Source organism: Bubalus bubalis, chromosome 16, assembly GCF_019923935.1.
Source record: "Bubalus bubalis isolate 160015118507 breed Murrah chromosome 16, NDDB_SH_1, whole genome shotgun sequence".
Classification (NCBI taxonomy): domain Eukaryota; kingdom Metazoa; phylum Chordata; class Mammalia; order Artiodactyla; family Bovidae; genus Bubalus; species Bubalus bubalis.
In genome coordinates, this window is record NC_059172.1 from 61,164,847 (window position 1) to 61,180,216 (window position 15,370).

At 37.4% G+C, this 15,370-nt stretch overlaps 1 protein-coding gene across 1 annotated transcript in view; it reads left to right on the forward strand.

Annotated features, from left to right (window-relative positions):
• The window catches only part of ZW10 (zw10 kinetochore protein), a 36,567-nt gene that overhangs the window by 10,105 nt on the left and 11,092 nt on the right, over window positions 1-15,370 (forward strand). The window contains exons 8-10 of the mRNA XM_045162997.1: window positions 8,059-8,222; window positions 9,111-9,293; window positions 14,508-14,746. Of these exons, the coding sequence (XP_045018932.1) occupies window positions 8,059-8,222; window positions 9,111-9,293; window positions 14,508-14,746 (586 nt within the window). The remainder of the gene's footprint in view (window positions 1-8,058; window positions 8,223-9,110; window positions 9,294-14,507; window positions 14,747-15,370) is intronic.

Sequence of the window (15,370 nt, forward strand, 5' to 3'; positions counted from 1 at the left end):
AAGTGGACAAAAATGCTGCCATTCTGAGTGAGTGGAGGATGGAGGTGAGTAAATTATGTCTTGAGGAAAAAGTAGTTACCTTTCTGTTTCTTGCTCTGTTTTGCTTTCCTTCTCTGCCTAGTGTTGACAGGTAAGGTCATCAGTGGTACCCCATATTCTTTGTTTGTAATATATAGTTGGATTTTGGGATGCATTTCTCTCATGGGTCTTCTAGGGACATCATATTTTGGGACTTTTGGTTAATTATAGGAAAAGCAGAAATGAACTAAGTGCTGTTTTATGTATTTCAGTGGGAAAATCCCCATCAACCTAGTTGATATAAACAAACTGAGTTTAACGTAGGACATGAATTTCATTCCAATTCAGCCTACTGGTTAGATCTTTATATATTCACCCTTGAAACAACCAGTTTCTGTTGCTTGAATGATTTTTTGGCTGTCACACTATTAAAAGTAAAATTTCTTCTCTTTTTATTATAATACTGTCATTTTAGTCTATTTGACTTATCTTCTTTTTGCTTTTCTCAGTTGTCTTATTGAATAGTCAAATTAAGCACTCTTGCTGTGGAAAAAATGAAAAAAAGAAATGCTGCTATTGTTTGTAAGCCTTCCTGGAAGTCACATAATTTATTTATATATAAAGACTTTATTATTTTTTATTATAGTTCATTTACAGTGTTGTGCCAATCTCTGCTGTACAGCAAAGTGACTCAGTAGTATACATATAGACATTCTTTATTTATATATAAATAATATAAAGCAAAGAATTCATTCTAGTTCTGATAGCAGAGAATAAAACATTTCAAGACTTGGATGAACTGCAAAAATCCAAGGTAGTTTTCTTCTTGTTCGTTTACTTAGGGAGATAATGTAACAAAGAGTCCAAGGATTGGAAGGAACTAGAAAGATAATCAATGCAGATATCTCTGAGGCTTGACTCTCCTCTGTAACACTCCCATCAACTGGTCACAACAAGCCTGAGCACCTTTTGAGAGTCTGTCCTACCTCTGCACAGCTCTGAGTACTGTCAAGTTTTTGTTTGTTTTTTTTCAAAATTGTGTCTCTTTTCTGTATTAAATACTCTTGCCAAAATGCCCTTTTTGGAAATTAAATCTTTAGGGCAGTTGTTTAAAAAATATGTTCAAAATATATTGCGCTGTAATATCTGCTTTACTGATGCTGTTTCTACTATGTGGAGCTGTATAGAAGTCTAATTCTTTGAAATTGGTCTTTGAAATTCTTTCCAGTCTCTGTTATTATGTCCCCTACGTCTTACCACCATCTTTACTTTTTTTAAAATGAAATAATGTTAGATCTTCTTATCTTCAGTGATCTTCTGTGGATATATTCCATTTCTTCCACAGTCCTTTTTATTACAGTATGGTGTTGAAAACAACAAAGTATTCTAGATATAGCCTGAACCAATTCTGAACCAATTCAGATTCATACGGGAGGATTATTCACTCCTTTGGCCTCAGTTTCAGGTTTCTGTTAGTACAGCCAAAGGCTGTTATTACACAGGTAACTTACTGAGCTTGATGTAAATGAAAATCCCACATCATACTCAGTGTAGATGGCTGCTTTCCTGTCTTACACTTGACTTTTTACAGTTAACATTGATCTTTGTTAGATTTTACTTGATAACATTTTGCAGTGAGTTAACTCTCCTTTCTACTTCATGTTGAATGCAAATTTGATAATCATGTTTACTTGTAGCTTGTCAGTGATGGTACTGTTAGCCTAGGATAGGGCTAGATTGGAGGGTGCTCTAGGAGCACACTGAAATGTCTTTTCAGGTTGACATTGGTCCTTTAAGTGCTCAATCCACTGTGTTTGTAAGTTTTCTTTGTACCTAGGATATTCAGAGCAGAAGACAACTAACTCACTGTTGCTAGGTTCTCTTCTCATCTCTTTAATATCTTTCAGTCAATATTCCCTTCCTTCATACTTAGTTTCTCTTCTTTGCATCCGCAATAACACCTAAAACCATGTTAACAAATATTAATGTCTGTGCACATTCCTGACTTAAAACTGATTTTAATGGAAATAAATGGGGCTTTTTTTTTTTTTTAATGGTTTCTTCTTCCCCTAAATATAACCTGAGGATCATACTTTGTAGCCTTAGTTCTTTTTGGAGTCTTCTACTTTCTTTGCATTTTAGTTATTCTGAAACTTCATAAAGGTTTTTACCTTCTCTCTTATGTTTGTCTTTGGTTATATGCTCCTTTCATCTTTTAAATATGTGTTTTTTACTTCTAAGTTTTCTTTATTACTAAGCATCATTATACCAACAACAAAAGAATTTTTAAAAAGAGGATAAAAAATTCTTTTGGAAATAATTTGGCAAAATATATAAAAACTCTTAAAATGTTTGTATTTTTAAACCAAGATTTCAACTTCTAGGAATCTGCCCAGAAGAAATAATCTTAAATATATGAAACCATTAAAAAAAAAAAAAAAGCCCCATTTATTTCCATTAAAATCAGTTTTAAGTCAGGAATGCACACTGGCATTAATATTTGTTAACATTGTTTTAGGTGTTATTGCTGATGCAAAGAAGAGAAAATAAGTATGAATATTAAAGAGAAGAATTTACTTGTAAATGATGTGATTGGATACCTAAAAAACCAAAAGACTACTAAAACTTTTATAATTAGTAAGAAATTTACTAAGTTGTCTAGGTACAGTATAAATCTATAAAAATCAGATTTCTTCTCTAGCAACAATCAGTTATAAAATATAAAGGTATCTTATTTACAGTGGCAACATAATCTATTAAATTCTTAAAGATAAATTTAATAGGAAGAATATATGTAAAGGAAAGCATAAAACTTATTGAGGGCTTAAAGGGAAGGGAGGCTATCATGGATTAGAAGACAATCTCAAAAAGTTGTCAACTCATTCCAAAATAACATATAAACTTAATACATTTCCAATCAGTTTCTTGTTATATATTTTTTGAATTGGACAAATGAATTACTCTAGAGCTTACATCAAAAAATATGAGACTTGCCAGTAAAGATTTGAAAAATACTAGTTGGAGAATTTTATAATTAAAACTATGTTTTTGACATAAGCTCAGTGGAATGAAAAAGAGTCCAGAAGTAGACCCAGGAATAAAAGAGAATTTACCATTTGATCAGTCACATTTTAGTTTAGTGGGGCAGACAGTTTATTAAATAATAGTGCTAGCAAAACTGGCTATGTGGAATGAGACAAAGTTAGATTCTTGCCTCGTACTTCAGAGATACATTCCATTTGGATTAAAGCCTTATATGCAAAAAGTAGAACAATAAAAGTGTTGGAAGAAAATTCACAAGAATACTTAAATATTATCAGGAAGCTCTGAATACATAAAGGAAATGATTGACAAATTTGACTGCGTATAAATGTCAAATTCTGTATGGTAAACAGTACCATAAACAAAGATAATATTATACTGGGAGAAAATACCTGCAGTGTGTTTGACAGACAAGGAGTTGATTTTTAGATTTTTTTCCAAAGAAAGAGAGAACATAGTAACAGAAAAAGGGTAACAAATATGAATAGGTAATTTATGGAAGAAAAGGTTCAAATTATTAATAAACGTAAAAATATGTGTTGCTTAATCTCCCTAATAGTGGAATGGAAATCACACCATCAGAGTAGAAATTTCCACCCTTAAGGTTGACAAAATTCAGAGATCTGTGTAAGACACTTTTGGTAAGAAAATGGAAAGGTAGGCTCCATCATTGCTTTTGTGAGTGTTTTTTAGCAGGTAATCTGAGGCACTGTAGTTATGCTAAGATATTCATCCCTTTGACCCAGGCAGCCCACTTTTTAATTCCTTACAGATGTCATATCAACAGTATGTATGTTTGCATGTGTAAGTACTGTATGTACTTGCATACTGGAATGGGCATCATCTGAAGAATGGTTGTATAACTTACAGTTGAGCCATAGTATGGAGTACTATGCAGCTATTAAAAAGAAGTAGAGCTAGATACCTCAGAGATGGCCACGATCTAGTTTTAAGGGATAAAAAGCTAAGTGTTAAAATCTATGGCATGAACCCATTTTATAAAAATGGAAATGTAGCCTCTTATTTGAGTATTATATTAGTTTACTAGGGCTTCCATAACAAAATACCACAGGCTGTGTGACTTAAAAAGCAGAAATTACAGTTTTGGAGGCTGGAAGTCCAAGATCAAAGTGTTAGTAGATTTGGTTTCTCCTGAGCCCTCTCTCCTTGCTTAGCAGTCTTCTTACTGCCCTCACATGGCCTTTCCTCTCTGTATGCTTATCCCTGATGTCTTTCCTTTTCTTAGAGGAACACTAGTCATAGTGGATTAAGGGTAGGGCTCCACCCTTATGACCTATTTAAAGGTGAGTCCTATCTCCAAATGCAGTTACACTGGGGACTAGGGCTTCAACATATGAATTGTGGGGAACGCAGTTTGATCTGTATCAAGTGTGTATATTATAATGTAAGGGAGGAAGAATACAAACCAAACTCTTAACATTGGTTACTTGGGCACAGAGAGACAGAGAAACTTGTGGATATGGAGAGGGAAAATTACCCTTTTTCTTTAGAAACATTAGTGGTATTGATTTTCTAGAAAGTATAAGTTACTAAAATTTACCAAGAAGTAGAGACTCTGAACATACAAATAGTTGTAGAAGAAATTTGAAAGGTTATTAAAAATTTCCTATTTAAAAGGTCACAATTAGGCACATAAAGTTTATGGCTAAATTCTAGGTACCCTTCAAATTACACATAATCCTTTTTGATAATCAAGCTCTTTTGGTCAATAAAAAAGGATAGATAAGTATCCTGATTAATTTTTTAAAAACAAGCATAAATTTGATATCAAAATGTACACACAGAGAAAACATATAATGATTTTTTTTTTTTTTTGGTGAAAACCTATCTGAGGATTTTTATTTTTTGCAGCTGTAAGGCAGACCAGGAAAAATACTTCTTGTTTAATAAGAGAACATATGCAATATACAATTGAGGGTTAGTTATCCCAAGGCTGTTAAGTTCATTTTCAGAGGGATTGGTTATCTCCACAAATTACCATCATGGTTGGTGAATTCATTTACAGTAAAAAAAAAATTCATTTTTTTTTCTGACAAATGTATATTTTTTGTAATTTATGACTTCTTATAACAAATATTTCTGAAGACTATCAAAACAAAATTTACCATATGAAAATACTCTGTGATGAAGTGAACAAACCCAATTTTCCATACAAATAAGTTTTGTGATTATCATAGGCTTCAAGTTTAAGAGTTATATTCCTTGGAAATCAAATAAACAAAAAATAAAGAAACAGATTATTTAGTTAAGAGTTGAATATCTTAGAGTACTTTGATAAACATTAAAATGAGGATTGTAATTAATTTCATATCAAGAATTAGAGTACACAGAGATATATGTCATACTAGTTTTCCAGAAGTGCTTTTTTAAATTTAATGTTTATTTTATATTATAGTTAATTTACAATGTTGCATTAGTTTCAGGTGTACAACAAAGTGATCAGTTATATATATACAAATATCCATTCTTTTCACATATAGGTTATCACAGAATATTAAGTAGAGTTCTCTGTGCTATACAGGAGGCCCTTGTTGTTTCAAGTCATTTTATCACTAGCTAAATTTACAAGCTCAGTTCAGTTCAGTTGAGTTGCTCAGTTGTATCTGACTCTGTGACCCCATGGACTGCAGCACGCCAAGCTCCCCTGTCCATCACCAACTCTCAGAGCTTAGTCAAACTCATGTCCATCGCATCAGTGATGTCATCCAACCATCTCATCCTCTGTCATTCCCTTCTCCTGCCTTGTCTTTCCCAGCATCAGAGTCTTTTCCATGAGCTCAGTTCAGTTGCTCAGTCGTGTCCGACTCTTTGTGACCCCATGAATTGCAGCACGCCAGGCCTCCCTGTCCATCACCAACTCCTGGAGTTCACTCGTACTCACGTCCATTGAGTCGGTGATGCCATCCAGCCATCTCATCCTGTCGTCCCCTTCTCCTCCTGGCCCCAACCCCTCCCAGCATCAGAGTCTTTTCCAATGAGTCAACTCTTTGCATGAGATGGCCAAAGTACTGGAGTTTCAGCTTATCATCATTCCTTCCAAAGAACACCCAGGCAAAATTTTGCCTTGCTCTGTTTTAGCAAGTTGCACTGCCATTTGTTGTAAAATTCATGGAATATTTTCTTCCAGTCTCTGTTTTCCTTTACTGTTTCTACCAGTTCCTCCAACTTTTGCATCTTCATTTGATTCTGCATCAATAGTATATTTTAGTTTTAAATTTGAAGCTTTGTTTATGGTTATTTTCTTAAATGAGAAAAATATATCATAATGAAAATAATAAGCACTTCAATTTAACTGCTTTTTTCAGTTTATATAGTTATCACTGTAACCTGTGCTGTATGTACAGAACATTCAAGTGCACACATTACAGTGTTACATTGATGCATAGGAAAACACAGTCATTGGAGTGGAATGAATCTGTTTACTCTGACTACATCGAAAATGTGTTTATATGAAATACTAGAAGTAATATATGTGCCTGAAATGAGCACTACAGTACACATACGTGATGCTATGGTTAAAGTGAGATGTGGTCTTATCAGAGCAACAAAACTGTGTTTAACAGAAAAGTATTTTACACTACTTCCTTTGTTTTTTTTTTTTGTTTTTTTTGAGTTTAAAATTTTTGTTCAAAAAATGTATAGAGATCCCATATACCCTTCACCCAGTTTTCCCCAATGTTAGCATCTTGTGTAACCATAGTATAGGATCAAAACCAGGAAATGGACTGTTGTGCGATTCACAGAGCTTATTCAGATTTCTCCAGTTTTCCTTGCACTCATTTGTGTGTGTGAATAGTTCTGTGCAATTTTATGACCTGTGTAGATTCATGTAGCTACCACTACGATCGAGCTACAAAACCAGCCTATCACCACAAGGCTCCCTTATGCTACTCATTATAACCGCACACCTTTGCTTCCAGTTTTTGAAATTACTTAAAATTAAAAAAAATTGAGTTCGTCAGTCACACTAGCCCCATGTCATGTGCTCAGTGCCAAAATGTGTCTGATTGCCATCATATCAAACAGTGCAGGCCTAGACGTGTGATATTATAAGATAGCTCAAGGCTTTGAGGTAGTATGGTCACTTTCTTTTAAGGTTCTCTTATACTATTTAGTTAATTAATAATGAAAGTCGTACAGTCGTGCCCAGTTCTTTGCGACTCCATGGCCTATACGGTCCCTGGAATTCTCCAGGCCAGAATACTGGAGTGGGTAGCCTTTCCCTTCTCCAGGGGGTCTTCCCAACCCAGGGATTGAACCCAGGTCTTCCACATTGCAGGTGAATTCTTTACCAGCTGAGCCACAAGGGAAGCAGTTAATTAATTAACTTCCTCAAAATGTGTTAGAAAAAGCCACCATAAAATATACCGTGGAAGATATACTGAAGTATTCTGTTTGACAGATTAGATATTACATGATGCTGCTGCTGCTAAGTCGCTTCAGTCGTGTCCGACTCTGTGCGACCGCATAGATGGCAGCCCACCAGGCTCTGCCGTCCCTGGGATTCTCCAGGCAGGAACACTGGAGTGGGTTGCCATTTTATTTATTGATATTTTGCTTAGAATAAACACTCTGATCCTTTGCAGAGATGAAAAAGTATGTTTATTTATTATTGGAGAAATGGGATTTTATTCTAAACTAGTTTCAACTTGGTGTGCAGAACTTCTGAGTGCTTGTCATATAATCAGATTCATAGATTAGCAGTGGAGGATTATAATGTAGATAGCTTACTACCTAATTGTTACAGAGAACAGGCAGGCAGTCTTATACTGCAGATGATTCATCTGAGCAGTGAAAATGCAATAATAATTGTGTGTCATGATTTTCCCACATAGTTAGTTGAAGTAGGGTAGAATTACTTGTGCTGTTTTCTTCCCTGTCATCTTAAAATTGAAGCGTTCTAGAAAAGTTGGGAATTTGAGAATATATCTGGAGTGTGAATAGCTTCTTGTTTAAAACTTTTTCTTTTGATTTCAGATTTACCTCTTGATGCTGACCTAGAAAATTTAAAGACATCTAAGATCACATTGGCTGAGATGCTTGGTGACATGATCTGGGAGGACCTATCTGAGTGCCTTATTAAAGATTGTTTGGTGTATTCTATTCCGACAAATAGCAGCAAGTTACAGCAGTATGAAGAGGTAAGAGCCGAGGTGTCACCGAAGGTTTGGGGAGACCACAGGGTCTTGTCACTGTCCTTTGTTTATCTTAGAGATCGTTTGTTCTTTAAGAAAATTATTCGTAAGGTGTGGATGCAAATTCCGTATAACTTCATTTCTCTTCTGGCTTGCTGCCTTTTGATTGGGAAGTATGCTTTCTTATTCAGTATTAATATGTTTTCATTAGGTACTTTTGAAAAACAATTGTTTTTATATTTGTATCAGGTCTAGTAGCTACTAGGTGATACTTTACTTTTTGGCTTCTTTCTAGTGTTTCCTCAAACACTAAAATAAGTACAGAAGTCCCCCTCTTATGTTTGGGGTATGTTCTAAGACCCTCCGTGAAGACGTGAACCTGTGGTTAGTATTGAACTGTAGATGTATGTGAAGTGTTTTTTCTATACTAATGGGCAGGTAGTGTATATAACACAGATATGCCGTACAAAAGGATGATTCATATCCTGTGGGTAAAACACAGCAGGACAGGGCGATATTTCATCACGCTACTTAGAACAGCGCACAATTTAAAACTTAGGAATTGTTTGTTTCTGGAGTTTTTCATTTAGTATTTTCAGACCATAGCTGACTGTGGGCAACTGAAACTGAGGATAAGGGAGGGGGATTACTGTATATTTACTAAAAAATGTGTTGCACTGTTACTAAGCAGAGACAGAAACTCCTAATGAAGATGCTCTTCCTGATGAATTTAAATGTGTAATATTTTCTGCCTAGTAGTGGATGGTGTGTTCTAAAACTTAACCATCTGCTCCTTATTCTTTTCTGTACATTGGGTTTGAAATTTTAATATTGAAAAGGAATATATGTATATAATTCTTTACTTTCTTTCTTTTCCTTGCATTTCTTTCTTAGATCATACAATCCACTGAAGAATTTGAAAATGCCTTAAAGGAGATGAAGTTTTTAAAAGGAGATACTACTGATTTGCTGAAATATGCCCGTAATATCAATTCTCATTTTGCTAACAAGAAGTGTCAGGATGTGATCGTGGCGGCTAGAAACCTAATGACCTCTGAAATTCACAACACTGTGAAGGTATGGGGGGGATGGTTATAGTTTATTACATTGAGTTAGGAAGCAGCTGATTTTTGAGATGATTGTGGTAGAGTGGAAGAGCACGTGACATTTGCTGAGGTCATTGAGGTGAGTTGTTAATTTTCTTAAACATTAGTTTTCTCATTTTGAAAGGGGTCCTAAGATCTACCTCTTTCATAGGGTATTGTGGGATCCAGATAAGATCACACACATAAAAGCGTTGTATAAATTGAAAAAGTGTACATAAATTTAATGGATTACTGTTGTTGAAATCATAGAGTATATCGACCTATAGTTTTCTTGACTTTATCACTTGAATTTTTAGTATGCAATTTTGTGACAGGTACTGTTATATCCAGAGATTATATCCTGTTGTGAAAATGTTGACTTCATTGCTTAGGCTAATAGAGGTGCTAGTTTTGAAGTTGATAAAAGGAAACAAAAAGATACGATCTTTGATGGTATAAACAATTATCTGTAAAATCCATGGACAAATTATAATTTGCATTGAGAGTAATTTACTCCTTTGACCTTAGATAATTCTGTTTATTTTTTCTGTTTTTTTAAAAATAACTTGCATATATAAAATAATATTTAGCAAATATAAGTGTTATTTAGATTAAAAGACGACATAGACTAAACTAATCCCTTAGAAAATTCCTCGGCCGCTTTTCTGTGACCACTGAGAGGACCATGCTCCTCTCCCCTCTGTGCTTTCTGCATGCCCCTTTCTCCTGGGGTTACCCTGTTGTAGTGTCCACTTCAGTAAAATATTTAATTAGCCATTTGAGCTCCACAGATATTAACACATTTTGGTGTAATCTGGGGATGTGAGGGGAACTGAAATGCACTCAGTACTGGGAACTGGGCTGCAGGGTTTTTACATGAAAGTCAGTTATGTCACTCTCATGCACAAAGCCCAGTGGCTTCCTGTCTCATTCAGAGAAGGACCCAGTCGGCTTACCGTGGCCTGCAAGGCCCTGGGTGATGTGTCCCCTGTTGCTGCTCTGACTGCATCTCCTACGGCATTCTTCTTCAGTCACTCTCTTCACTTGCCAGGACAGCTTGGCTACAGAACTCTGAAACCTCTTTCCCCCTCTGCTTAGAATATTGCTATAGACGTACTCTCTTTCCTGATCACTATTTTACTTTTTTAAAAAACTTCATTATTTTTAAAAATATTTCCTTGGCTGCACTGCTCAGCATGTAGGATCTTAGTTCCCCAGCCAGGGATCAAACACACGCCCCACCCTTGTGTTGGAAGCACAGTCTTAACCACTGGACCACCAGGGAAGTTACCTGACTACTGTTAAAATTGTAACCTCCCCCATTTCTTTTTTTTTAAATTATTTATATATTTATTTTTATTTTTGGCTGTGCTAGGTCTTTGCTGTGTGGGCTTTTCTCTGGTTGCAGTGAGTGGGGACTGCTCTCTAGGTATAGTGTGTGGGCTTCTCATTGCAGTGGCTTCTGTTGTTTCAGACCATAGGCTCTAGGCCTGCAGGCTTCAGTAGTTATGGATCCCAGGCTCTAGAGTCCAGACTCAATACTTGTGGTGCATAGGGTTAGTTGCTGTGCAGCATGTGGGATCTTTGTGGATCAGGGATCGAACCCGTGTCTCCTGCATTGGCAGGCAGATTCTTTACCACTGAGAGTCACTCAGTTGTATCTGACTCTTTGTGACCCCATAAACTCTAGCCCGCGGGGCTCCTCTGTCCATGGAATTCTTCAGACAGGAATACTGGATTGGGTAGCCATTCCCTTCTCCAAGTGATCTTCCTGACCGAGGGATTGAACCAGGGTCTCCCATGTTGTGGGCAGATTCTTTACTATCTGAGCCATCAGGGAAGCCTCCCCCTATTTCTTGTACTTTGCTTTGATTTTCTTCCCTGATAGCTCATTTGGTAAAGAATCTGCCTGCAATGCAGGAGACTCAGGTTCGATTCCTGGGTTGGGAAGATTCTCTAGAGAAGGGATAGGCTACCCACTCCAGTATTCTTGGGCTTCTCCTGTGGCTCAGCTGGTAACGAATCCACCTGTAATGTGGGAGACCTGGGTTTGATCCCTGGGTTGGGAAGATCCCCTGGAGCAGGAAAAGGCTACGCACTCCAGTATTCTGGCCTGGAGAATTCCATGGACTGTATAGTCCGAGGGGTCCCAAAGAGTCAGTTGGACATGACTGAGTGACTTTCATTTCATGTTATTTTACTTATTGTCAATAAATATTTTGTCTGAATTACTGTTTTTCCCTGCTAGAAAACATGCTCTATGTGGGGAGGGGTGGTTTCTCTTTTCCAGTGTGTTTTGTTCTTTGGTGTTTTGTTTACTTGTTGTACCTCTAGCATCAAGAATGTACCTGGTGCCCACTACTGTGTACTTAGTGCTCAGTAAATATTTGGTGAACGAATTACTATATATCCCAAGAGCTCTGTCCTAACCCTTGTTATAAATGAGATTGTTACTAGGTTGCTTTGTGACTCTGGGCTAAATCTTTCAGCCTTGTTAGACCTCAGTTTCCTTTTATGTAACATGACAGAATTGAACTAGATAATCTCTGAGCTCCCTATTCAACTAGTTCTGACATTCTGTAAGACTATTTTCCTCCCAAATATCTGGATCCTAATGATGGCACTTCCTCTAGATCAGAGTTTCTCAGCAATGCCACCGTTGACATTTGGGACCAGATAATTCTTTGCTCTGGGGCCTGTCCTGAAGGATGTTCAGTAGCATCGCTAGCCTCTACCCACTCGATGCCAGTGGCACCTCCCCTGGTTGTGATATTTGTATTCTCATTGAAACGTTTTAACAGCCCCACAAAATAGATGTTATTATACAAACTTTATATATAGATGGCAAGTCTGATGACTTTAATGTTTTTTTAACACTTGAAAAAAACTTTTTCTATCAGAAATTTTCTGTAGAGGTCCAGTATGTGCTGAGCAGAACAGCTCTTCTTGAGGTAGGAACCTGCCGCTTCCACCTGCGTAATCTCCCCCCAACGTTTTTTTGGCTCATGAGGCATCTTTGAGAATCGAGATTTGAAAACCATTATTGTTGGGGGCCGGCGTGAGGCACTCCACCCATGGCAAAGGTCATGAGGAAGGAGGCTCGACATACACAAAGGCGGGATCGAGCCTCAGGAGTCCCCCTGGAATTCTCTAGCATCTACCCCCATAACCAGAGCCTGCCTACTTTACTACTTTGTGCTCTCACCTACACCTCTGACTTTATGGGGGGCTGTCCCCCACCACCTCTTTTGGAGAAGAAGTTAACTTAGAGCTCCAGTTAATAATAATTCCTGGGCGTGATAGGAGTGTTTCAACCTACAAACTCCTCTGAAGGTTCTCGAGCCTGCCTGACAGGCTTGTCCGGCCACATGTGATTGCTCACAGCCTCGCAACCGTGAGAGGCACGAGATGCTTTAAACCTTCTAAAAACAGGTTCTTTAGAGAAGTTAGAAAATGATTAGTATAAGTATAGTGGGCTGATTAGAAATTGTATTGGTGAAGGGTTTTTCATTTGTTGAGCCAAGGTTTACTGCTAAGTCTCCACATCCCCCGCCCTTATACACATTAATGAATATATAGAAGAAATAAGTATTAACCTTTGATATAAATCACATTAGACCTTAGGCCAAGTAAATTCTTTCCTTAACTAAAACCCACTACACCCTCACCCTATAGGAATGTAACTTTATTTGAGTGGCGTCTGTTTTAAGAATAATCACCCCTGGAGAAATAAGTGTTGACTGACCGCTGTCACAAGGAGAGGGTCATAAATTGTCAGCAGGCCCCCCTGGCCAGAAGATGATGTAACACCCCTAAGACCTCTGTATACATTTCTGTGAAGCACCTGACTTTAATAAAAGTCAGGACTGCTGTCCCCGTGTGACTTTTGTATAACATCTCAGTGTATAAAAACAGACCCTGGAAAATAAAGAATTGGGATCAGTTCCTCGAAATACTAGTCTCCCCATGTCTCTCTCTCAAACTCTGGCTGAGTCTCCATCTGGAGCACGGAACCCGCCATGCTTACTAATTATGCCTGGGCTTCTAAGATCCAACCGGGGAGGCCTCAGTGTCTCCTCTCCTTCGGGAGAACGGAAGGACGCCTGCGGCCTACGTAAGTGGTGCATACTTCTTGTCTTGAAGTTTTATTGGTCTCCCGTGTAAACCAAGCTACTCAGCCTCTTTTCTCCACTGAATTTTGCTACTGAGCTATCCTCATTCTATTACTCTTTATATCTCTAATTAATATCTAATTTAGCTATTGTATCCTGATCCTCGCCGATGCCATCTCCCCTTTGAATACCCTGGATCAGCCGGGGCTGGACCCTGGCACATTATTTTAGTGCAATTTCTTCATATTGCAATGAGAAAATTGAGATCAAGAGAGGTTAAATGACTTTGTTTAAAGTTAGGGTAGAAAATATCACTGATGTTTCCAGACTAGAGGCCTAGTATTCTTCCCTTTGTGTGTGTGTGCTCACGCGCTTTAGTCGTGTCTGACTCTTTGCAACCTTGTGGAGCCTTCTTTGTCCATGGGATTCTCCAGGCAGGAATACTGGAGTGGGTTCCCATGCCCTCCTCCAGGGGGTCCTCGCAGCCCAGGAATCAAACCACTGCCTCCTGCATTGCAGGCCATATTCTTTACTGCTGAGCCACCAGGGAAGCCCCGTTCTTCTCTTTATTTTCACCAAATCTGGGAATTCTCATTCAGTGTAAATGGAGGGAACGTTTTTGGATTTTGTTTGGAATTTTGTTTTTAAGAGCAGCATAAGCTAGCTTGAATGTGTTGTTTCTTTGGCTAAGCCGAGACATGTTTCTGTTGGGAAATAACTTAATGACAGTGGAACACAAAGTCATACTGGTGTGCGTTAATCCAACAGTCTAATCTGAGAAAGAGGATTTTTTGAAGGTCCTTTCATTTACCTAAAATCTTGGGTCAGTTTCACAGCTTTGTTGTTTTCCACCCAGAGTAAGAATGCACAGAGTGAAAAGAATGGCCCAGTAAAGGGTATTGCTTATTCCTTATGACATCCTTTCACCCAAGGTTGAGCAGTCATTAAAGAACTGCCATGTTCACTCATATCTTGTAATTATTCTGTGGATCCACAGCTTAATTGTGATGGAAGCGGTCAGTATCTCATTCCTCACCATCTGCATGCATCTGGATTATTCTGAGGACAATGCATTTTCTGTGTTTGACTCTTAGATCACTCCTGCTTCTAAGATAAGTGTGCCAGACTTACTTCGTCCTGATGAGGACGACCAGCTACAAGTACAGAAAGCGTCCACCGCTCAGTACAATGAAGTGGCGAATTTAGAGCCTGAGAATACATTGGACCAACATTCCTTTTCTTTGCCCACATGTCGCATCAGTGAATCTGTGAAGAAGTTAATGGAACTTGCCTATCAGACTTTACTGGAGGCAACAACCAGCAGTGATCAATGGTATGAGTTCTGAGTTATCTGAAAATGGCAATGACTTGGTTAAATGTGTATCTAAACTAGACATTTATTAAGAAAATTAACTGGAATTCTTTGGGTTTTCTTACCCTATTAGTTAATATTTTTTTCCCTGAAGAATCAGTATAGCACACAGGTATGTATTGGTAATTAACTTTTACTTATAACAACATATTGTCTTACAGCAAAGTATGAGAAATAAAATCATATATGAGGATGGACAACTGGATTTGACATTAAAAATTGTTAATCACTTGTTAACAAAAAGCTCTTTAATTTTTTACTTTTAACTTTTTATTTGACTTGAATGGTATTACATGAGAAAGCTCTTATGAAGAACATAGAATGCTCCCTGGGAAGTAATTAATACTCAGATGTTAATTAGTATTGGTGGTGGTGGTCATAGTGGTAGTTGTACCATCTGCTTCAGCATGCTCTGGCTCTTTAGCCTAACATTCATTTTACCTTTTGAAATCTAGTTCCTAATTAATTTCTATTTTAAATACTAATTTTAAGCAGTAATAGTTTGTTGGGCAGCCAGAGGCAGATGGAAAAGAATGAAATGCACCAAAGTTCTGATTTCTCCCTTTCCAGAAGATTTCTTCTAAT